Raw genomic sequence first — 23,439 nt, forward strand, 5'->3', positions numbered from 1 at the left:
TTGGGTCATAGGTTTCGGCGTGACACGAAGCAACTCAGCTGAAGTTCACAAAAGTTCACGATAGCACAGTTCTCACGCAATACGGAAACGTTGCAGTTTATCACCATCAAGTTAATCTAGTGATGTCCGTTATTCACGATAATTTAAGTGGGTTGCCCTTAACGCTGTTTCAGGCGCCTGTTGTTGATGTCGTTTAGATTTTTCTGTCAGATAAGAGTGCATTTAAAACACTGGCACGCGAGCCTTTAGTGTCTCCTCTTGCCGCCAAAAGCTTGCGCCGTTTTAACTGTTAACTTACCTCAACATATTTATATAACCCCACTGAGGTAAAAAGTTCTTTTCTTTCTATCTTACTTTCTTTCTTTCTTTCTTTCTTTCTTTCTTTCTTTCTTTCTTTCTTTCTTTCTCTTCAAATCAATTGTTTATTGGAGTTTTGTCTCATTTGAGGTAGGGTAATTTCTCAGGGAGCGTATTTTTTTCATTCCATCTTTGGACCAAAATAGTCTCTGATTAACTAATTTTGGTCACAGATCAGTGACTGTGTTAGTTTGGCCAATTTAACCCTCACGATTTCCCTTTCAGAATGAGTGGAAGAGGGACACAGTCTTTGTTTTTCCTCAGTGTTCCGGACCTGAGGAATTTATGTTGTGTAAATCTGTTCTTCCCGAAAATTTACGATGAAGGGGAGTTGAGAAACAAACAATTGAAAACCTGCAGGTGAAAAGGCAAATATTATGTTTTAAAATAAGAGTTACTGGTAGAATTGTGGTCATTTTATGACCATGGTTTTAAGACCAAGGTTTTTCCACATACATTTATAAAATCTTGATTAGATTATCTTTAACTTGATTTAATGCACATTAAGCAATAAATATAAATGATTTTTCCATGCACATCATTTTTTAAATCCATGTTCCTCGTTAATCTTGAATCAAAATAGCTTCCCCTCCCTCTTGCAGCAACATCTCTTCTCTGATGACATGTTTACTGGCGTGAGGGCGGGGCAACCTGTCACTCACATAAGATCCACCAATAGAAAGCCTAAGTCCCTCCCCTCCGCTTCCGGCTCATGGGACCTTATTTCGCAAAAAACATGTATGGTAGTAAAACTTATCTTTTTATTCCTTCTGAACTGTGCCCTGAATTACACATATGATGTTTGTCAATTTAAAAGATAATTATGAAAGTCAAGAAAGTCACATTTTGTCATAAAACAAGAGTAACATTTAGTTTTATGTGAAAATCGCTCAATGAACTACATCTCTCGTCTCGCACTATGTACGTCACCAAGCTCGTGTGTGTGCAGTCTGGTACAAAACACACAGACATGACGGCGTAACGTTACGATTATAACGGTAGACTATAGAAAGAATGACAGACGTTAGCTTCAGTAAAGTTAGAGGGAAAAGGTATGACGTCACATGCGCGCCTTTTGGGTTTGTAGTCTTTGTAATTACGTATTTTCACACTCTTATACCTCAACAGTTTTACATCAAACTGTGACTTTCTTGACTTTAAAATGTATCTTAAATTGACAAACATCATATGTGTAATTCAGGGCACAATTCAAACGGGATCCAAATATTTGTTGTCTCTCGCCACTGACTACCATACAATAATTTTCCGAAATAAGGTCCCATGGTCCACCGGAAGGGTGACTTAGGCTCTCTATTGTAAATCACAAACATCCGATCAACTCCCACAGACAAAATCAAGTTGCGCCCTACATTTGTTCTTGTTTGAGAAGCAGTTTCACTTGGATATACACAATAGAAAAGATTATCACAACTTCAATTGCATAGAGTTCCAAACTGTATTGGATTTTAAAGACATACTCTGTCTTTTTGAAAACCAGGCAAACAAAACCCCTGGTTGTTTCTTAGGATGTTGGAAGTGCTTTATATTTCATTATTTTGACCTTGGAAGTGTCAAATTCACCAGAACTGCATTAATCACAGATATTACATGCTTCCACCAAAATGAAAAAAGTCTTATTGTTTCCTTCTCTTTCAGGGAGCTTGTTCTCTCACATTCAGACGTTGTTGCCTCACCTCTGTTAGGCCATTGTGGGGGCATCACTGTTATAATGACTGTAAGTATGATATATTGTGTGTGTGTGTGTGATATCAATTATAATCTACAATCAGCGTTAAACTAAAATATATGTATAAATAACTTGCCTACAGTCCCTAGAGAGGATAAGCAGCTTCTATAAACAATGGATGGATATAACTATTCATTCACTATACAAATTTTTGTTTCAATTGCATTTTGTAGTTGAGGAAATCGATTACATCATACAGGAGAGCGAGATAACATGCATGCATGTTTGTAGTATCCTAATTCTTGATAATTTTGCAAATCAATTAAAACTTTGATTTTAAGGATTTGTTTGTGAGAGTATTGATCCAAAGTGTTTACTTTTTAAGCAGTGATTTAACTATGTATTTAGTTTCATTTAAATGTATTGTATGGATTGGCATAAAAAAACTATATAGCAAATAATTGCTACCTATTTTTCCCATTCATAGTTTTCAGTCACGTGACATAACATCAAAACAACCATAAAACTTTTGAAAGGTATCTTTTCCATGTTAATCAGAGTTTTTGTCCTAACTAGCCGCGGCTGATCGTCGTGCTGAAACAAGAAACACAAGTGCACATGTGCTTTATTCAATGTTAAAAGCATGCAATGTGACTTTAGTTTAGTTAATTTTTTTAGTTATTATTTTATTTGACATGGACATTACAATTACATTGGACGAACCATATGCATTTGCTTGGGCGTTTTAGCACACATGCTAATTTTCAACACCTGTCCACGGGAGGCTTTTAAAAATCAATTTGAATATCATTTAGTGCTCCCAGCTTTGTAGCTGTAAAAGCAACAATGGATAGGCTAATTCACCTCAGATCTTGAAATTAAACAAATGGAAACAAGAACGTTTAAACTGAACAAACAAGTTATTTTTAATAATGTTTAAATGGTGTAATATTTGTGAATTTGATTATGTAGCCTTCTTATACATTTTCTTGCGATTGCCGTCAAAATTATTCTCTGGTTTTGTTGCACTTGCTGCGAGACTCCGCCCACACGCTGTTCTGATAGGCTGTGAGTTTTGATTGATTTTGACGCATGTCGCGTCTAGTGTGGACAGACTAATTATTTGTCGCTGGAATCTTAATGCATCGCGTCTGGTTAGGACACGGTGTAAGCCTGTCAATTTTACATCTGTTTCCAGCCACAAATATTTAGATCACCTTCCAAATAAAAGACAAATAAAAATATGTGAACAAAAATGCAAGTTTGGACACTTGTGATCCATATGCAGGACCTGCTGCAGTTTTTAAAACAGTAAAAACAGCAGAACATTCTGAAAAACTTAAGTGCCTTAATGTACTGTAATGCTGTAGAAAACAGTGGTGTTAAAAGACCAAATTCAACTTTATTAATGATGCACACTATATGCACTTGAGCCCAGAATACGATAGCAACGCGCAACGTGGAAACTGTGCATTGTATTTGTACTCCAGGTTCACCTGCTCGCCTGTACATATACATCATTAATAAGGTGTATGTTAAATTTGTTTTTTTATATCACAGTCTTACAACAACAGTACAAACCTAGTAAGAATGACAGGCGGGCAATGGAGAAAAGTCTTGTTTTGCCCTCTGGTGCGCCTGAAAACAATGAATTACTCATTTTTACGCAAAGAAAAGATAAAAGCAATCACAGAACCATCTGGAGTTTTTCAAAGTGATGTGATATTTATTATATTGGGTTTATGTGACATTTGTTACAAATGTTTTTGTAAATGAAAAGTTCTTACAAGTTACATGTTCTGTAATTGCTGATGATAAATTATGAACAAAAACAGAAATCTGATCATTTGCAGTGTAGGCCTATTAAGATCAAACGAAAATTAGCATTGCCCTAATAAAATCTGATTAGTGTATTTGGGTTGATGTATGCATAATTGTTTGACATAAAATAATATATCAGACATTCCACATGATGTACAGTATGCATCCAGAAATAAGGCTGAAGAAATATTTAATGTTTAGTACACTTAGCATAACCATAATTTGAATTGTGTCAATTGTATGCCTACTTGCATAGATAAATTAACCAATGCTCTTGCTCACAAAATGCAACTTTGTATTCAATAAAATGTAACGTAATTATATTTAATGATGATTTGAATTAATCCCATAACATAATAATTCCATGCCAGGCAAAACATTTATGATTTATATTGCTTTCCCTGTCAGTAAGTGATATTGCTCTTCATTTTTCCTCAGTGTTCGTGATACGTGCATCACCTTGCGTGCATTGTGCACCTGTCAGTGAAGTTTGTGGTGTTGCATGTGCGTGACTTCTCATCTGTGTGTGTGTGTGCGTGTCAGCACAGCTCGTGCTAAGGCATGTCTCGTGCGAAGCCAAATATTTGAGGCACATTCCACACACTCTGTCATCTCCTTTCCTGTCCTGAACTAAGGCCAATTAAATCAGCACTTCACACTGTGTTAAAAGCAGCTACGAGATGTCGTGGTACCCCTTCAGTAGTGCTTTGATTTGAATCTGATGCACATTTTACAAAAGTTGTGAATGTGTTGTCAGACTTCAGTGGGTACAGTGGTGAATAATTGACTATGTTGTGCTTATGTAACTTCCATGGCATTTGTACTTGTGTAGCCAAAAGGGAAAAGATGACATGCTTTGTAGCAATTCAACTCCACTGAATGAAGGTCTGAATGAAGTTTTGTGTGCTATCTTTAAGTCCATGATCTCTAGCTTTGGTCCTGATGTATATGAACGTGGCATTTTTGTTTAACTGTCCATTCGTCCCCTGCACTTTGTCTTAGATTACATTTTACAAGAGAGGCATCATCCAGGCCTTTGCACAGAAACATGGTCTACAGGTTAGTTAAAAAATACGTTTCTGAGAATATGTCTGTCTGTGTCTTGTTTGTCCAGACAAATCTCAAATGTTTATGTTGTTTCATGAGTTCAGTCTGAGCTTTATCCCAGACTGACACTATTTGTCTGTCCCGAACAGTGTTTCCACTGCATCAGAATATACTACTACCATTTATTGTTGTGGTCAGATTAAAGGCACCCCTGGTGAATATGATCAAAAATGGCTGTAAAAAGTAAATCTTTTAAAAATAAATCATTGTTTATCCTTTTGATCTTTCGTTCAAAAGGGGGGAGGGGGATCACATTATGAAATAAATGTTTTACTTCAAAACACGTTGGCCACAATTATTGGCACCCCTAGATTTTTTTATAAGTAAAATATCGCTGAAGTATATACCCATTAATATTTACCTTTTATTTTTTTAGCACACTAGGGTGACTAGTAACATGAAATTGTCCAGCAATGACTTCTTGTTTCACAGGAGTTTAAATATGAGGAAATACGAAGGCCAAATCCCCTTAATCATCCATCACAATGAGTAAAACCAAAGAATATAGTTCTGATGTGCATCAAAAGATTGTTGAGCATCACAAAATAGAAAGTGGCTGTAAGAAAATAGCTAAAGAATTGAAAATCACCATTTTGACCATCAGGGCAACAATAAGTTCCAATCCACTAAAGAGTCTCCAAGGATCACAGATGGAGAATTGCAGAGATTACTTGAGTCTTGGGGTCAGAAAGCCTATAAAACAAACACCAGACAACCCCTACATCCCCACATGTTGTTTAGGAGGGTCTCAAGAAAAATCCTCCTTGCTCGTCCAAAAACTAACTCCAGCATATTCAGTTGTCAGACACGACTGGATCTTCAAAAGGGACCGGATTCTGTGGTCAGATGAAACTTAAAAAAGAGCTTTTTGGCAGGAAAGCCACCAGATGTGTTGGTGCAAACAGGGATAACAAGGACCCCATACGCACGGTTAAATATACCACTGGATCTTTAAAGTTGTGGGGCTATTTTCTTTGCTGGAGGTCCAGGACTTCTTGTTCAGATACATGGTATCATGGATTCTAGCAAATACCAACAGATAAAAAAATCAAAACCTGACAGCTTCTGCTAGAAATCTTATAATAGGCTGTGGTTGGATCTTCCATCACGCAGAGTTTCAGCTAGAAAAAAATGGTGCCGGTCAAAGTGACTGGCAGAGGTTTCGTTTTTTACGGACATTTTGATGATATGCCGGTCAAATATCGCCTCTTAATTAGTCAAGTTGAGGAAAAATGGAGGCAGGCTATGTAACTTAAAAAATGACATAATCAGGACGTATAGAATGCACCATGTTTGCAGTGGCGGCTGGTGATAATTATTTTTGGGGGGACGAGGCGAAAATAAATTTCAGATAGCTGTTTGAGGTCTCTTACCCCCGTTATTGTCCACAAAACTTCAGTGCCGACATGTTTCTTATGACAAGCGCAGGTGAAGCTCCGGGTGAAGCTCGTCCTCTGTCACTGGCTGCTGCCGGATTTGTAAATTGGGTTGGTCCGGTCCGGTCCGAGATCCTTTATCCCTTTTTTTTTTTTTTTCAGTGAACGCCTTGTGAAAGGTTTTTTTGTAAATCAATGATGGGTTAAATTTGGTTTACCTGCTGCCATTATCTCTACGAAAGTGATCAGCCTAGCAAAGTTTTGTTGAAGTCGCTTGTGCACTCGTAGTAGTGGCCCAAGAGCGTAAAGTTGAATGACAGGTGACGAGAACCAATCAGATTGGATAAAATAACATGTATCAAATTCTGATTCGCCAGGGACGAAGCGACCCTCAAGCCGCCACTAGCCTAACTTTCAGATAGACAGAAAAAAACATGACCATCCGGTGGTGGTGGAGCTGTCTGGCTCTGGACATCCGAGGCTTCAGGCGTTCCTGATTCGCCATCGTCCGTCGCGTCTGGCCTCTGAAAAAAAGCTTTTAAGGCTAGTCTGCCTGGGCCTGGCCATATTTGAAACGTCTCACTCTATCGTTCGTTGTTTAGGTCTATATTACAGCCGGTTTAGGCGTGCGCTTTATTTGAAATGCAGCATGCGATGTTGTTTAATAACTTCAAACGGTAGAGCCTGTTCCTTTATAACATAGCAAGAGGTCGGTGTATTTTTGCTTTATACATTTAAGGCTTATTCTCAAATTCAGATTGTGTTAGGGGGCGGGATTATTAGGCAATTTTAATCGGACAATTTGACCGGAGAGATTTAATTTTGTCGGACATTTCATTTTTTTTCCTGGCCATTGTCCGGTGAAACCCTGCCATCAGGACAACGATCCAAAACAAACATCCCAGACCTGATGAGTGGGCTGAACTGAAGAGGAGAAGCACCAACATGGATCTGGGAATCTGCAGGATCTGGAGAGATTCTGAATGGAGGAATGGTCTCTGATCTCTTGTCAGTTGTTCTCTAAACTCATCAGGCATTATAGGAGAAGACCGGTTTTCTTGGAAAAAGGAGATTGCAAAAAGAATTTAATAAAAAGGTGCCAATATTTGTGGCCAACGTATTTCAAAATGTGATTTCCCCCGCACTTTCAATTCTTTTACTTAAATGAAAGGTTAGATTTTTGCAAATTTTTTGAATGAAAGATCAAAAGGATAAACAATGCAGATTCATTTTTTACAGCAATTTTTGATCATTTTTACCAGGGGTGCCATTCATTCTGACCACAACTATATATTTTAAATGTTTTTCAAAGAAGTCTCTTCTGCTCACCAAGGCTGCATTTATTTGATATAAAATAGTGCAACAGTAATAATGTGAAATATTATTACAATTTTAAAATACTGTTTTCTATGTGAATATGTTGTAAACCGTAATTTATTCCTGTGATCAAAGCTGAATTTTCAGCATCATTACTCCAGTCTTAAGTGTCAGTAGATCCTTCAGAAATCATGCTAATATGATGATTTGCTGCTCAAGAAACACTTCTGATTATTCTTTAATGAATAGAAAGTTCAAAAGAACAACATTAATTCTGAACATAAACCTATCAATGTCTATACTGTCACGTCTGATCAATTTTGTTGTCTCTTTGCTGAATAAAATAATACATTTCTTTAAAGAAAAAAATCCTTTTATTTCCACAGAATTGTGAAGAATAACAATCTAGTCTGATGTAAATGTAAATTCTGATATGACTCTTCAGACTGATGTTGCGTTTGCAAAACATCAGACCAGTATCTTAATGTTTGGACCACATATGCAAGAATGAAAAGATTTCCAGATTTCATGTGGTTACAGTATAACAGTTACATATATCAGTACTGGTCTGAGTGACATGGAAAAAACAACAACATCAGACTTGGTCCACTTTTGCCTGCAGTGTGAACCTAGCCTTTGTGCTACTAATAGTCTGTCTTTTTTCATCCTGTAGCTCAACCTTCCTCAAAGGGTGTTTCCTGCCATTCTGCAGACCTGTTTGTCTTATTCAGTGACTGCTAAACTGGCCCCTAAATGGAACAAAGCTGGCCAATACCTAATAGCAGGTGAGTATTGAAGTCCTGTAGTCAATCATTTTATCCCTTTAAACTCATCTTTGATCACCAAAATTACATATTTAAACGTTTTTTCAAATACATTTTTTTTCATGCCTCAAAATAGCTTGAATCTAACTCTACACCCTTGCCTCATTTAGTATACGCGGTTATATTAATATGCAAACGAGCCCCGCCTCCACTCACTCACAAAGCTCAGAGATCCACTGGTTGAAGATCACACGTTGATCTGATTGGTTACAAGGTAGTTTGTGACGTCAGAAACACCAGCGATTTCTAACCGTGTTTTTGAGACTGTCTTTGGTTCACTGCAGTTTAAGGAGAAAATAACTCAGCAATGCTGTTGATTTATGAATTTACACATGATTTGTCTTAAAGCATATTAAAAACACCACATAGACATATAAACAACATTAAAAGCTTGATTGTCACCACACAGGGACTTTAATATCCCATGGACAGTATATTTAAATGCCTGTAGTTCACTTTGTGGCTGATTTAGCTGCTGTGTAATCTTAACTGAACCCTCTTTCTAGTGTAGGCACGAGCAATTCATGTAGTCTCATCCCTTCGTTTCCTTTACTGAGCTAATATTTGTATTGCCTTGGCTCAAGGTCAGCAATGGTCAGTTCAGAGCAGTTTAACTAATAGAAAGGAGCTAAGATCCTTGAATGTTTGGAGTTCAGCAGTGTTGGCATGAATTATCACTGTGCCGGCATAATTAAAGTTACTAATTAAAGGTATATAAGGTATTGTTAAGTACACTACTTGACAGTTCATGCGTTTTTTTTTGTATTTACTAGTGTTTATTAGTTCTCAATGGTCCTGTCGTCTGCTGCGTTAAGACTTAAGTCAGTTACCACGTTTGTTCCGAGCCAAAAATGAGTTGGTATAAAATATTTGATGTAGAAGTTAAAAATCTGCACATGATAAGATAACCAGACCGTTTGATGACCTTGTGTTGGAGGCCGTTCCTTGAAAATGTGTGTGGCACTGTCCTTGAGCACAGTTAAAGCTGTATTCATGGCTCTCAGTCTTTGTCATTCTCTATTAAAGCTGAGCAGAGAGAATTTACTATAATTAAATCTCTTTTTATGAAAATGTGAGGGTTTTAAAACACACTTCATCAAAAATTCTTCTTAATGATGTTAACAGATTGCAACACTCCCCCATCACAAGGCTTTTAATGAATTACACAGAAATCTCAATGCAGTTTGTTTCATCATATCAGAATATTACTTACTTTTTCCTTCTTTTCCAGGAAAGGATTTCCTCAGTGACTCTGGAAAACTAAATGCAGTTGGTAGGCGGCTGTATACTTTAGCACGAGACACTGACATTTTTGTTCACATTGTTAGACTGATTTCTCTTGATTGCTGGCAGGGAGTGACTAAGATGATGGAGTACTTAGAACAACACTTCAATGTATTCCTATTAGTGAAAACTTCTTTTTGTGTTGTTTTGTTGTCCCAGAGTCTCACTGACTATGTTTACATGTGCACCAATAATGTGTCTATTTCCAGGAATCTGAGTATGGACTTAATTGCAGTAAGATATTTACATGACACACAAGCAAACCTTTTCACTCCCGTTCACATACAATTTTTATTATTCTGATTATTCTCTAAGAATTGTGGTTATTTTTACCGCCATTATTCACATAGACCTATGCACAGCATAAATGATGAACTCACACACTGCAGGCGTGTTACTGGCCACTGTTTTAATCGACTTACTCAAATGCAAAACACATTAATATGGACATATAGCATGTTTTCGCCTCGCTTAAATGCCTTCATTTCGATGTTTTCGACCATCAATATACTGCATTATATTCATGTAGTGCATCGTTGTCAACATGAACACCCCAAAAATGTGATGTCTTCTTTTCTGCTATGTTCACGAATCAGTGCATGACAACCATACGTGAACGTTACAAGCACATGCGCACTTTAGTCAGAGTGAAATAGATGAGTGTTTACATGCCTGATTATTATCACTCTGATTATGGTTACTATGATTATGAGTTTAATTGCATCAGTTTGATCAAAATATTGTGTTCACATACGGTAAAGTTCAATCACAGTATTGCCTACATCTCAGAATCACATTTTGTGTGTGTATGTAAACGTAGTCACTGTTGGCCTACTTCTGAATAATATATGCTGCTACTTTCACTTATCCCAGAATCATTAGCACTGTCTGAGTCATGTTTTAAGCTAGCTGATATCATGTTACACCCTACCCTAAATCCTAGATGCCTTTTACAATTCACTCATTAACTGATGATGACACAGACGAGTGTTTTTCCACTCTCGCTGACTCATGCTCATGTCTGCACTCTTGTATATTCATTCACAGTGCTTGAGCTGAGTATCACTGAGACTCAGCTGTGTGTCAGTGTGGAAGCCAACACGGTCAGACTGGCCCCAGCTGTGGTGAGAAGTCAATCCTGCAGCCTGTGTTCACAATCCCCAGTCTGGCCTCTTATAACCTATGAACCAAGTTACTGCCGTTGTCAAGCGTTTTACCTTTACCTCAGTTCATGCCCTATGCCTTAGTCACTTATCTACCTTTCGTCATCCTGATTGTGCTGAGTAGACAGGAGAAGGAAAAGCTTTTCTCTTCATTGTTTGTTACTGTTGATTTGGATTACTGTATATATATATATTTGAGAAGTCATTATGATCAGAATTTATTTGGGATTTGAGTATGTTTATAACAACTATAAGATTATATTTATTACAACTATAGGATTATATAAGTATTACTTTAAATGTACTATTATTTAATACATTTGCATATAAATAAGGTGTATAAATATATAATATAGAAATTAATCATATATATATATATATATATATATGTGCATACATTACACACACATAGGCATACAATTAATTTTAAGGATTCTTTTTTTAATGATTTATACATAAATGTAATGAATACACTAAAGTTAGTTCAAAATATAATTTAAATTACTTAAGATCATTTCCACAGTAAATTAAATATAAATAAAACATCTACCCCTGGTTTCACAGGCAAGGCTTAATCTAGTCTTGGGTTAAAATGCATGTTTGAGCTGTTTTAACTGAAAGCAAGTCGCTCTGACATATCTAATAATATGTCACCGCCATTGTTTTGTCTCAAGATGCACATCAGTGTTTTTCTAAGGCATGTTTATAAAATCTACTTCAATGTCCTAAATGAACTAAGGCCTAATCCTGGCTTAATCTAAACCCTCTCTGTGAAACCAGGCCTTAGTATAATTCATATATGTAAAGCTTTTATGAAGATGTTTCATTCAAACAGATAATAACTTCAATAATGCACTGTATATGTAACAAGTATTTTCATAAAAAATAAATTCATTTTAAAATATATGATAATACATATCTGCATTGACAACTATGATACACAGAGCATATATTTGAATAAAATCAATGATTACGAAATCAGTTATTAAGAAATAGCCGTTTTAATAACATATTCATGAAGTAATACAAGTCAAGTCACCTTTATTTATATAGCGCTTATTTATATTTTGTAATAGAGATTGATTTAAACCAGCGTTACAGTGATAACAGGAAAGTAATGCAACAAAGTTTGTTTCGGCTGTATAGCAGATCTAGAATAAGAATAGTGTCATAGTCCATTGATGGTTCATTTTTGTTGTAAAAAGTTATTGAGTTAATTTATCTATACAGCCGCTCTGGGGAAAACAATGATGCCATCGTCCAGCTCAGTTCAGTTCTCATATAATGGTGTCCGTACAGACAGATTAATAATATTGTTAAATATATTAAGCGTCCCCAACAAGGCAAGCCAAAAGTGACAGTGGCAAGGAACCAGTTGACATAAATGAGACCGGTTATTCATAGCAAGACATAGAATAGCCAAAGCTTTTATTGGATTGCAATATTGTTTTTGTGTAAGTGTGAGGTATTAATAATTGTTTTTCTGTCTTCTGCCAGATAAATGATTTTGACATTCCGGCTCCTGTGGTGAAAAGCTTCCTCCAAACCGATAATGCTGTGCTGCACACAGTCATGCCAAATAACTGGTGCCACGTTCTGCCGAGGTGTGTGTTTGTGTGCATGTTCTGTTAGACTGCTTCATACCACATTGTTATTCTTTTATAACAATTACTTTCAAGAGCTGTACTGTTGCTCCACGGCCATCATGCAGGGAAGAAATCATAATCATGTTTGATATATGAATCAATGAATCAATACTTATCATGCATTGTTCTCTCTCTGTGTGTGTGTGTGTGTGTGTGTGTGTGTGTGTGTGTGTGTGTGTGTGTGTGTGTGTGTGTGTGTGTGTGTGTGTGTGTGTGTGTGTGTGTGTGTGAGTGTGTGTGTGTGAGCAGTCTGAAGAAAGGCCAAATCATTAGCATCAGTCGCAGGATTCCACAGGAAAGCCCATTTCAATCTTACACGGAGCTTCAAAAGCACTGGAACTACATGGTAAACATGGTGTTGAGACTTTGTTCCAAAGTTTAATATTTATGAGCAATAGTAATTGTAATTGCTCTGGTTAACCAACAAATGCATCATAATGCAATAATAAATTCAAAATAGTGTTACTGTAATATTAAATTAGAGCAAATGATTCACAGATCATTATAGCGTTTCATTCACTGTACGGAACCTCAATAAAACAATGTGGCTTCGCAGTGAATGGTGTCTCAGTGTCTGACACAGTAAATTTACTCATACTGTTGCTAGACTACTAAGACTGGAAGTTCTGCGTTGTCATGCCACTCTGTTAATGTGTGTGTGTGTGTGTGTGTGTGTGTGTGTGTGTGTGTGTGTGTGTGTGTGTGTGTGTGTGTGTGTTCAGCACTCTGATCCACTTCTGTTTGGATTAGAAGTCACAGTGTAACCTTTGATCACAGACTCGTAAGGCTTGGCTTTATCAAACAGCATTTGTATTTATGTACAGACATGCACGATTGCTCATTTATATCGTGTATATACACCATCTGTTCAAACCCAAATCACATCCAGATATTTAGTTTGAAAGCGCTCGCTTGCTTACAAATATACTCTCACACAGAGATTTAGATGCAGGTTTTATTGTTTGTCTATTACTTAATGTCACTAAACTGTATTAATGTTCCTGTCTTTGTGTAACTGTCTCTCCAACATTGCTATTCACTTATTTTTCTATTTCTCTTTAACTGTGTCTCTCTTGGTTTAGTATGGATATCAGCTGCCCTCAGTGAGTGAAGAGGAGGTCATCTACTGCAGTGTGTACTTTAAACTAATAGGTGACAAGCCTTTCACGTATCCTTTAGTAAAGGCAGGTGCTCTAGTTTATTGTCTAATAAGGTATTGATTTCATCCATGTTTTTTGTAAAATTTACTTACAGTAAAATGGCACAAAATTGCCCAAAACCCCCAATTTATAGTCATTTTATGCTGGTGCTCTGTTTACAGTATCACAAATTACTTAAAGGCATTGTTGCTAGAAACAGAAAATGTTTTTCAGACACATACTGGTGGTCAAAAATAATTAAGAATTTTTTTTTTTTTATGTTTTTGAAAAAAGTCTCTTCTGCTCACCAAGGCGTCATGCATTTGATACAGTAAAAACTGTTTTCTATTTGAATATATTGTAACCTGTAATTTATTCCTGTGATCAAAGCTGAATTTTCAGCATCATTACTCCAGTCTTCAGTGTCACCTGATCCTTCAGAAATCATTCCCTTTTTTCTACCGCCAGTGTACTGCTGGATTACAAATTGAATGTGAAAAGTAGTACAGAGGTCTGGCTTAGACTGACATTCATGCAGCATGACAATGACACCTAGTGGACATGAGCCTGGCAAGTAGTAATGATGAATTGGGTTGAACTCTTGAGGATTTAGCTAATTTGTTCAGGACTAGCATCCTGCTTACCACATACTGTGTCGTACTGAACACCGAACACTGCCAACATGTGAAACAGTTTGCATTATGCAGCATTTCAAACATTAGTATAATACATTGTTGTCAGGTGACCTCATAACATTGCATGTTTAATTCTGTGAGTGGCGTACTTTTTATGTAAAGACTGATGCCAAAATCAAATGATGAATCAAGAAAGGGATGATCAAAATAGAAATGATTCCAACGGGTTGCTTCATAAATGGAAAGTCAAGTGGTTTATCTCTTATACCTCACCAAGGCTGCGTTTATTTAAACAAAAATGGAGGCGATTAAATCAGTAATATTGTGAAATTTAAATATTGAATTTAAAATTACAGTTTTCTGTTCATCATGTGTCACATGATCCTTCAGAAATCATTATAATTTGCTGATTTGCTGCTAGGGAAACATTTATGATTATTATCAATGTTGAAAACAGTTCAAGTGCTGCTGCTTCATATGTTTGTGAAAATCGCTATACTTTTTTTCAGGATCCTTGAAAAAAAAATGAACACAACAACAGCGTTTATTTGATTTCTTTTGTAATCATTTAAATATCTTTACTGTCATTTTACATTAATTTAATGCATCTTTGCTGAATGAAAGTATTAAAAGAACAAACACATTTAAATGGTTGTGTACATAAAGAAAATCTTCATTCTGTACGCAGTATACATACTCTAAACTGAAGAAATGGTAAGAGTATAGCAGCCTTCATCTGTGTTTCATCCCAGTATCTGCAATGAGTTAACTCATTCCTGAACACGTTTCTCAATATTAATATTACATAAGCCTCATGTTCACACTTGAACATGTTCTCAAGTTCACACTAGTTTTGTGCAGATATGGAATCAGGTCTGTATAACATCACACACTGCAGGGACAAATTAAAGACTAGAAACACACAATGCATTTTTAAAAGTGCCACGTTTGCATAGTAGCTTTACAATCTAATTTATAACCGCTTTTTTCTTTTGGAAAGCTGTGATTTTTTTTTCTCTCTCACTATCTTGGCAGTCAGAGATATGTATCCTTGACGTCCTGCTCAGATATCCGCTGTGCTGTATACGCACTCAGCCAGTACAGTGCTTTCCCAGAGTGGACCTGCAGGGGGTGCTGGGAAGCTTCACATCAGATCTGCAGGCTGTACTGGAGAGTGTGTGTGGCTTCTCAGCTTGGATCACCTGCAAGCCTTGCTACTACAGCAATGAACTGAAGAGGCCAGTCACGCAGGTATTACATACACACACGTGTCCATAAACATTGACAAACATGCCATTACTCAGGGACTTCTGCTTACTCCTGCTGAAAAATATAAAGTAATAATCAATTGGATTTGACATCAAGTTCTGCTCTCTGCTGCTTAGTATTACATCTGACATTGTCTGATGTGTTATGGCTATGATCATCTGTAACACAGATGCAACTGGATGTGTTCCTTTATGGATGTTCAAAGCCATTGAGAAGCATGTGTTATCCAGATTTAATATTCGTGTTGCAAAATAAGTGGATTATGCAGACAGTAGAAATCCCATTTTAAACAGGGTTTGTAGACATTAAATACTTTTAGGAAGCTGCCGTGTCTTGTGGTGTGGCATGCCGTTCTCCATCGAAAACTAAAAACAAAATGTATATAGCATTTTGCAAATTATCTTAATATGCTTGCAGCTTTTATGGCCTGATGTTAATTGTAAAAATCAGTTAAAAAGTGATGAAATATGGTGAATAATAAAAGGATTTATATTTAAAATGTTTGAAAAATAAATGGAGCTTCAATAGATTACTTCGAGATTACTTACTTTACTAATTATTATTATAATTTTTAATAAACCCTTTAATGTCATCAGATCATTAAAACATGCATTTCCCCACTTTTGGAGTTAATTAAAAAATTATTTTATACAGGATTTTGCACATTTTCCTAATTCTTATGCATGCAGCTTTTATGGTCTGATTTTAATGTGTCACGTGGCAAGTAGAATCTAGTAAAAAGTTGATTAAAAATGGTGAATAAATTAAAAGAAATATTGGCCAGTTACAGACCGCTGATAAGCATCAAATGCGACAGCATCTCAAAACACTTCACTGCACATGCAATGCTTATAAATGATCGCAGCGTTCAACAAGACCAGAATCATCCACTCCACCAAACAACAAAAATGTTCTCAAAGACGTGGCCTGGAGGATGATGCACATACTCCACAGTGCGTCAGTAACTCAGGTCTGGCTTGTGTCATTTCCTGATCACATTCCCCCTCTTTTTCACAGTTTCCCGTCTTTAGTCTCATTAACTATGAAAAAAACGCCATTTGGCACCCCAGTTTTATTTTGTGGATGTCAGCTATAGCTAAAATGTAAAATTCTGTGTATTTAATTTCATAAACACTGTAAACACATCTGATTAAAGAACACATGTTTAGTGGTTGAGTTATGAAATCTTACATTTTCTCAAAATATAATAGCTTGCCTAAACTCACAGTGAAAGTGGAGCGAATTACCTCACACACATATGAGAAGTGTTTATATGGACAAATTGGTTGTGGTAAGTTCTGCCTACTAAAACAATCTCTCAGTTTGTAGGATAATTGACGCTTGTCGTTTAATTGAAAGAATACAAGGAAGATTTTCCAGTAAGAACGATATCTGATACTACATTAGATCATTTCTTCCATTTAGTTGTTGTTGGCGCATGGAGGACAGTCTAGCAGTCAGCCAGATGGGTTAAGGTTTAATTTATACTGGCCAGAGCTGAGGGTTGATGTTATTAAACTTTGACAAATGCTGTAAAACGTGATTTGAAACGCTATGTGTGCCGTTCCCTGTGTTGGTACAGATGGAGGTCTGGCGCAGAGGAAGCTTTCATTAATCTCATAGACTATAATGATTGATAATGGCAACATTAGGCAGCAATGATTAACTGACTGTTTAATTCATGTTGGATGCAAAAAAGCATTCTAGCTCCAGGATCATTATCAACTTACTTGTTCAACACAAATAATCATTTGACTAAGAGGAATCTTACAGATTTTGTTATCGAGAAAGTGTTTCTCCATGTCTCAGAGATCTGGAGGAGGGTTAGTCTGCCATGATGTAACATGATGTATTTGCGTCATTCAAGTGTTGCAATCCATGTTGGAGCAATACCATATTTTATAATTTTCATCAAAAAATAGATATGGAAAATTATTGAAATATTAATAGAATAGTTGTAGTGGATTGTTTCTTTTAGGCAAAATGAAAAAATAATGATTTAAAAAAGAATATGATAAAGCATTTAATGTCATCCGATCATTAAAAATTGCATTTACACAGACACTTTTAGGATTTATAGAGTTTAGAGATGATATAGCCTAGAAATTATATCAATAAAAATAAATGTATTACATGTGTTACATTTATATTTATCAGTTATAATATATATTATTAAGTTAATGTTTTGGCTTAAGATACCACAGCTGCAGTGTTCCCCAATAGACAATGGGTCTCATTCACTATTAATTAAGTGGATTATTCTTATTTATATGCACAGAGGAACTTCTCATGAAAAAAAATTGTACACATGGTTAGAGAATGAGACTCAGTGTCTCTTGATAATCAAAAAGAGCTTTTGAACTCGAGTTTTACATATTGGCCTTTTTGAAGAAATTTTCATTCTGGTGTGCTGATGATCATAATCGAAAAACCTAATTCATAAAAGAATAATGGTACATTTAACTTTAGGGTAAATTATCCTTTAAAAGTTTATTTTTAGACATTTGTGGTTTCTAACAGCATAGAATCAACCATAGACCTTAGTCAGTGGAGCGCCATATATCATTTTTGACTGGATGAAAACGAGGTTGTGAGGAATAGAATACAGTGTGTTCAATAGATTGCACTGTTGTTTAACAGCATAGAGATTGTTCAGCTGACGAAATGTTTTTCAGTAGACAAAAACTCCATGAAATAGTTTAAAAGTCCCCCTGTGGTGAAAATCAAGCTTTTAATGTTGTTTATATGTGGTGTTTTTAATATGAATTTGCACATGGTTTGTCTTAAAGCACAAGTCAACACCATTGCTGAGTCTCAAAAACACGGTTTAAAATCACTGGTGTTTCTGACATCACAAACTACCTTGTAACCAATCATGTTCATGCCGGCTGGCTTTAGTTTTTTTCATTAACTATGACCGCCCTGAAGCAGTGAAGTCTCAAGAGATTATTAGCATATTCATATTTACGCGTATACTAAATGAAGCAAGGGGATAGAATTACATTCAAGCTATTTTAAGGCATGAATCAATTTTTTTCACAGGAAAAAAAAAACATTTAAATATGTCATTTTGGTGATCAAAGAGGATTTTTTAGGGATACAATTATTGACTGAAGGGGGACTTTAAGAGTTGTGAGTTGAGAAATGACATGATCTAGGACCTTTATACTCTATTCGTCATCACCTCCCTTTCATATGTATTAAATTCAATATGGCATCTAACCTGCTTATCATGTGCGCATTTACACTGGAACTTTTCTCTGGAAGTATTTTCCCATTCACAGACTTTTCTTTCCTTACATTTTTAGTCCTCTGAGGCTCTACCTGTAAACGTGACAACAGAAAACAGCAGCAGGGCTGTACTAAACCAGCTTCCCAGCAGATGCCCACGGGACACAGCGGAAAACCACAATAGTCAGTGTGACTCAACTGGAAAACACACTGAAAAGAAAGAGAGACCTAGATCTCTTGACCACAAAGACTGGACTTCTTCCAACTTGGCAACTCTGTCCTCTTCCTCTTCCACAAATGTTCACTTTACTCACATCCAGTCACAGTCTACACTTCCAAGACCAAGGCTTGTACCAATCTTCAAAAACAAATCATACACCCATCGTATGAACGTGACTGAGATCCTTGTGAAAGAACAGAAGCTAAAAGCAGTCATCAAGCCTCTGTCACCAACTTGTCTGTCATCGTCTTTCACACCACCAGCTCGTTCTAACCAGTTCTCCGGGCCTCCAGCCCCTGGGCGGATGTCTTTACCATTTTTTAAGAGTAAGGAAAAAACCAACAGAGTCGATAGGATTCTCCCACCCCTGCCTTTAGTACAGACACAGACCCAAACCTTGCCTGAGATCCCCAGCAAAAGAGGGGTAAGTAAGCAATGCAACCAAACAGCAGTTTCTTTTGTGCTGTAAATCAGAATGATACCTGTTCCATTCCTAAGCTGTTTGACTAAAGGAGAACCTATAATGCTTTTTTAAATCGTCAATGTTGCTGTTTGAGCATGAAAAAGCTCTACAAAGTTACAAAGTCCCTCCAGCAGGAATTATTCTCTATATTAGTGTCACTGTTTCTGAACTCCATGAAACACCTTCATTGAAACTATCGGTTATGTTAAGGGGCGGGGCATTTCCGAAACACACTCGAAGAGCTTGACCAATCACAACACACTGCTCCAGCCGACCAATCAGAGCACAGTGTGCTTTTCAGAAAGAGGGTCTTCATATAGAGACAAGAACTATGGGGTGCATTTCCCGAAAGCATCGTTAGCCAACTATGGTCACAAGTTCCGTCATTATCAGCAGTTCAAAGTCTGTGTTTTATGAAACCATTGCTCTAAGAAACCTTCGCAAACAGCATCACAAAGTAGATGTGTTTGGAACGACAGCTCTCGGCCTGCGGTTAGAAGCAGTTTCTAGTTTGCATGACATGCGGACTCAATAAATCCGTATCTTGAGCAAAATAAGCAAGCTGACATTCAGTGCAATCTATATCTTTTATTTAGAATACATACAAATGTAATTTACGTCTTTTAGTTTGTCAAGAGATTTAAAGCGTCGTTTTTGAAGGGTGCGAATGTGCGAAGGTGCTCTATTATGTAACAACAGAAATAAAAGCAAAAATAACCGAGAAAAATGAGAAATAGTCCTCAGATGCCATGTCCGTAATTTATTTCAAAACATCTAGCATTAATTAGATCTCAAACTGATTCATTAAAAGTAGTTATTACTCACATACTTTATTAACCAACGTGGTTGAACGACCAATGTTTGACAATGCGGTTTCAGGAAATAGTCGTGACTAGCTAGTTGATTTCTTCAATGCTGCATCGTACTATGGTAGTTAAGCAGTGAGTTACGTCATTGTACGGGAAACACATCCCAAGGCGTTACTGACAGACTGGAAAGAAATGTGCTGCAACAATGTCAAATATGTGAAAAATAATGTGTTTTTTGGACTTTCAAGCATGAAGAACTATTCTAGTAGAGGCCAAAAACAAAATCAAGACTTTGTAAAAAGACATAATATTGCCTTTTTTTTTTTAGACACTTTTACAAATCTAGTGTCTAAGTTGCTGTATTTCTCATGGGACATCTTACACAGTCCATTGAGGGCAAAGATTTAGCAAGACTAGGCAAATTAACTGGTTTAGTTTTCCAAAAATAATTGATGAACCTACATGAATGATTAAATATGGGTTGTAAAAAAGACGTGCTTCTAATGGATCCTGTACCATCTTTCAGGGAGACAAGTTTGAGTCAAAACCGAAGAAGCCCAAACAAAGTGTGCAGGATGTGTGTGTGGAAGTGTATGCGACGAACAATCAGGTACTTTGGCATATTAGTGTACTTATAATATCTTCTTCTATTTATTTTTAAATTGCACATATATATTATTTAGTATAGAAATAAGAATCAAAATAACATCTCATTATCTTCAAAACTCAATCAATATGTCATTTAGTTTCAGTGTTGGTGTAGTTACTGTTTCATCTTAGCAAGGCATAATAGTTTGCTAAATAACAGCTGAGTGACTGCTCATTGGCACCTATAATATAAATGAGATCCATTACAAGCCTGGCATGTATTCATGGTCTTGATTAAATGTCAGTGAGAGAGAGGATGAGCTTGTATATTTTCTTTATGATGGAGGCTACTAACAGGTGCAAGCCATATAAAAACCCATACAGATCTTTCATCTGTATTATATGTATTGTTGCTATTTCTGCTTCCATGTTATGGCTTGATGGCTGCCCTTGGAGAGTATGAACAAAAATAAGTGTACAGCGCTTAGCAGAGGTTTGCATCAAGATGCACTTTGTTCAAAAGTTTGGATTAAAAAAAAAAAAATTATTACATTTAATCAGAGTGAGTGCATTATTACTCTATTCATCAATGAATCCTGAAAAAATGTATCAGGGTTTTCATAAAAATGTAAACAGCACAACTGTTTTCAACATTATTAACAATCAGAAATGTTTCTTGTGCAGCAAATCATCACAGTAGAATGATTTCTGAAGGATCATGTGACACTGAAGACTGGAGTAATGATGCTGAAAATTCAGCTTTGATCACAGGAATAAATTGCATTTTACAATGTACTAAAATAGAAAACAGCAATTTTTATCTGGATATTACCCTTTTTTACTTTATTGACTGTATTTTACAGTGTAGCCTTGATAAGCATAAGAAACGTCTTTTTCAGAAATATAAACAAATCTTAGATTCACACAAGATTTACTTGCCCCAAACTTTTGATTGTACATTCAAAATAATCATTCATCAATTTAAATATTTTGGATAGGTGTATAATACTTAATGCTTATTGCTCAGTTTAGCATATTTGTACCATATTTAAATCCATGTTTTAGAAGAACATTGCAGACCGGAAACAATTCTGCAGATTCTGTCTAGTTATTTATTGCGGTTTTAATATAAATCAGTTCTAGAGCTGTATATGAAAGTTAAAGTGAAAGTTGTAACCCAGTAACTAAGAGGTTTATTTATATTTTTCTGTTTTCAGCTCTCAAAGGTCAAAGCAGTGACTCTGCAGGCATGGTTGAAGAGCCGAGGGATCAGTGTGAGCGCAAAGGATAAGAAAGAAATGCTTGTGTCAAAGGTTATGCAATGTCTGAATGAAACTTAGGTGTGTTGGATTGGGTTACTCGCCTAAAAAAGCACACTATAGAGACCTTGCATACTGAGTATTTGTTCCATTGATAAACTCCGTTGACACTGAAAGTTCAATACGATTGCCATGATTTACTATGTTCATAACACATTTGGCTACTGCCTTTTTTCAAGTAAGACTTTGCAAGCTAAAATCTGTTGTTTAACTGGTTCTAGAGTTTAGAGAGAGAGAGAGAGAGAGAGAGATGCAGATAAATAAAAAATATGCAAGTCTTTCTTTGTAATAGTGGTCATTTTTTGTTAGCATGATGGTCATGTGTCAACAATCAAACTTACCATTACATTTAGTGCAATTATTTATTCTAACTCTGTGCTCTGACTTTAATCAGACCCAGAGGTCTTTGTTCTAAAATTGGTCTAAATTATTTAGAAATAAAATTGGACACAATTGAGATGATTATTGACAAACAGTATGAGTTTAGAGCAATATAATTCATGAAGATAACAGATCAGAGGAATTTAATGCTAGAATTAAACTCATTTTGTTTGCAGACTTCAGAATTTTGGCAAATCTTTTTGGGAGTTTTCTATAATCTCATCTCATATGAGATCTAAATGAGGCATATGTGAGATACTAGTTTTCTCAGAGATCTTGCCAAACTCCTAACAAACAGATTTTCAGTCGGCAATCATGAATGCTGTAACTGCAGAAAACAGTCATGCAAGGTGACTTTCCTCAACAATGACTCCAAAGAAGAGTCAGAATAGAGTCAGGGACTCTTGACTGAGATGGAAATCAGGCCTACATCCACTTTGATGGCTAATGATAGGGTCCAGATTGCGCTGCTTTCGTTATCTTAAAAGAGCAAGATCACTCTTGTCTTTTCTGCCCTTTATACTAACAGAGCTTAATGACCCATACACATCTGACTTGAAAAGCTTTGCAGTAAGTAGGAGATCAATGCAGAAGCAAGTATGCACTTCTGCAAGGCAAAAATTGTTAAGCTTAAAAAAAGTGCTGTGCATTTTGCACATCAAAGATTTGAATGTGAAACAGACTTGCTGTCAGTGCACTGTGACTACAGTATTCATTACTGTAATAGCTTCTAATATCAGCACGTTTAATTGACTTATGACTTGTTTATGGTAGAAAACGGGTTAGTTGATTTATTGACTCTT

General features: G+C 36.2%; 1 protein-coding gene across 6 annotated transcripts; it reads left to right on the forward strand.

Annotated features, from left to right (window-relative positions):
- Window positions 1-17: 17 nt before the first annotated feature.
- cunh18orf63 (chromosome unknown C18orf63 homolog) lies at window positions 18-22,533 on the forward strand. 6 transcript variants are annotated; one of them, XM_077244109.1, is made up of 14 exons: window positions 18-326; window positions 583-717; window positions 2,014-2,092; window positions 4,868-4,924; window positions 8,339-8,450; window positions 9,721-9,762; window positions 10,821-10,897; window positions 12,434-12,546; window positions 12,829-12,928; window positions 13,665-13,750; window positions 15,424-15,607; window positions 18,934-19,500; window positions 20,875-20,958; window positions 22,154-22,533. In XM_077244109.1, exons 2-14 carry the CDS (start codon window positions 584-586, stop codon window positions 22,274-22,276), a joined length of 1,758 nt encoding a protein of 585 aa, XP_077100224.1. In that variant the 5' UTR covers window positions 18-326; window position 583; the 3' UTR covers window positions 22,277-22,533. The 6 variants fall into 6 exon arrangements, with proteins under 6 accessions (XP_077100224.1, XP_077100227.1, XP_077100229.1 ...); XM_077244112.1 differs by having other exon boundaries at window positions 12,434-12,540; window positions 12,832-12,928; XM_077244114.1 differs by having other exon boundaries at window positions 622-717.
- Window positions 22,534-23,439: the final 906 nt, after the last annotated feature.

This window comes from Siphateles boraxobius, unplaced genomic scaffold (genome assembly GCF_051911475.1).
Source record: "Siphateles boraxobius isolate OS27281-9 unplaced genomic scaffold, OSU_SipBor_1 26, whole genome shotgun sequence".
NCBI classification, from domain to species: Eukaryota; Metazoa; Chordata; class Actinopteri; order Cypriniformes; family Leuciscidae; genus Siphateles; species Siphateles boraxobius.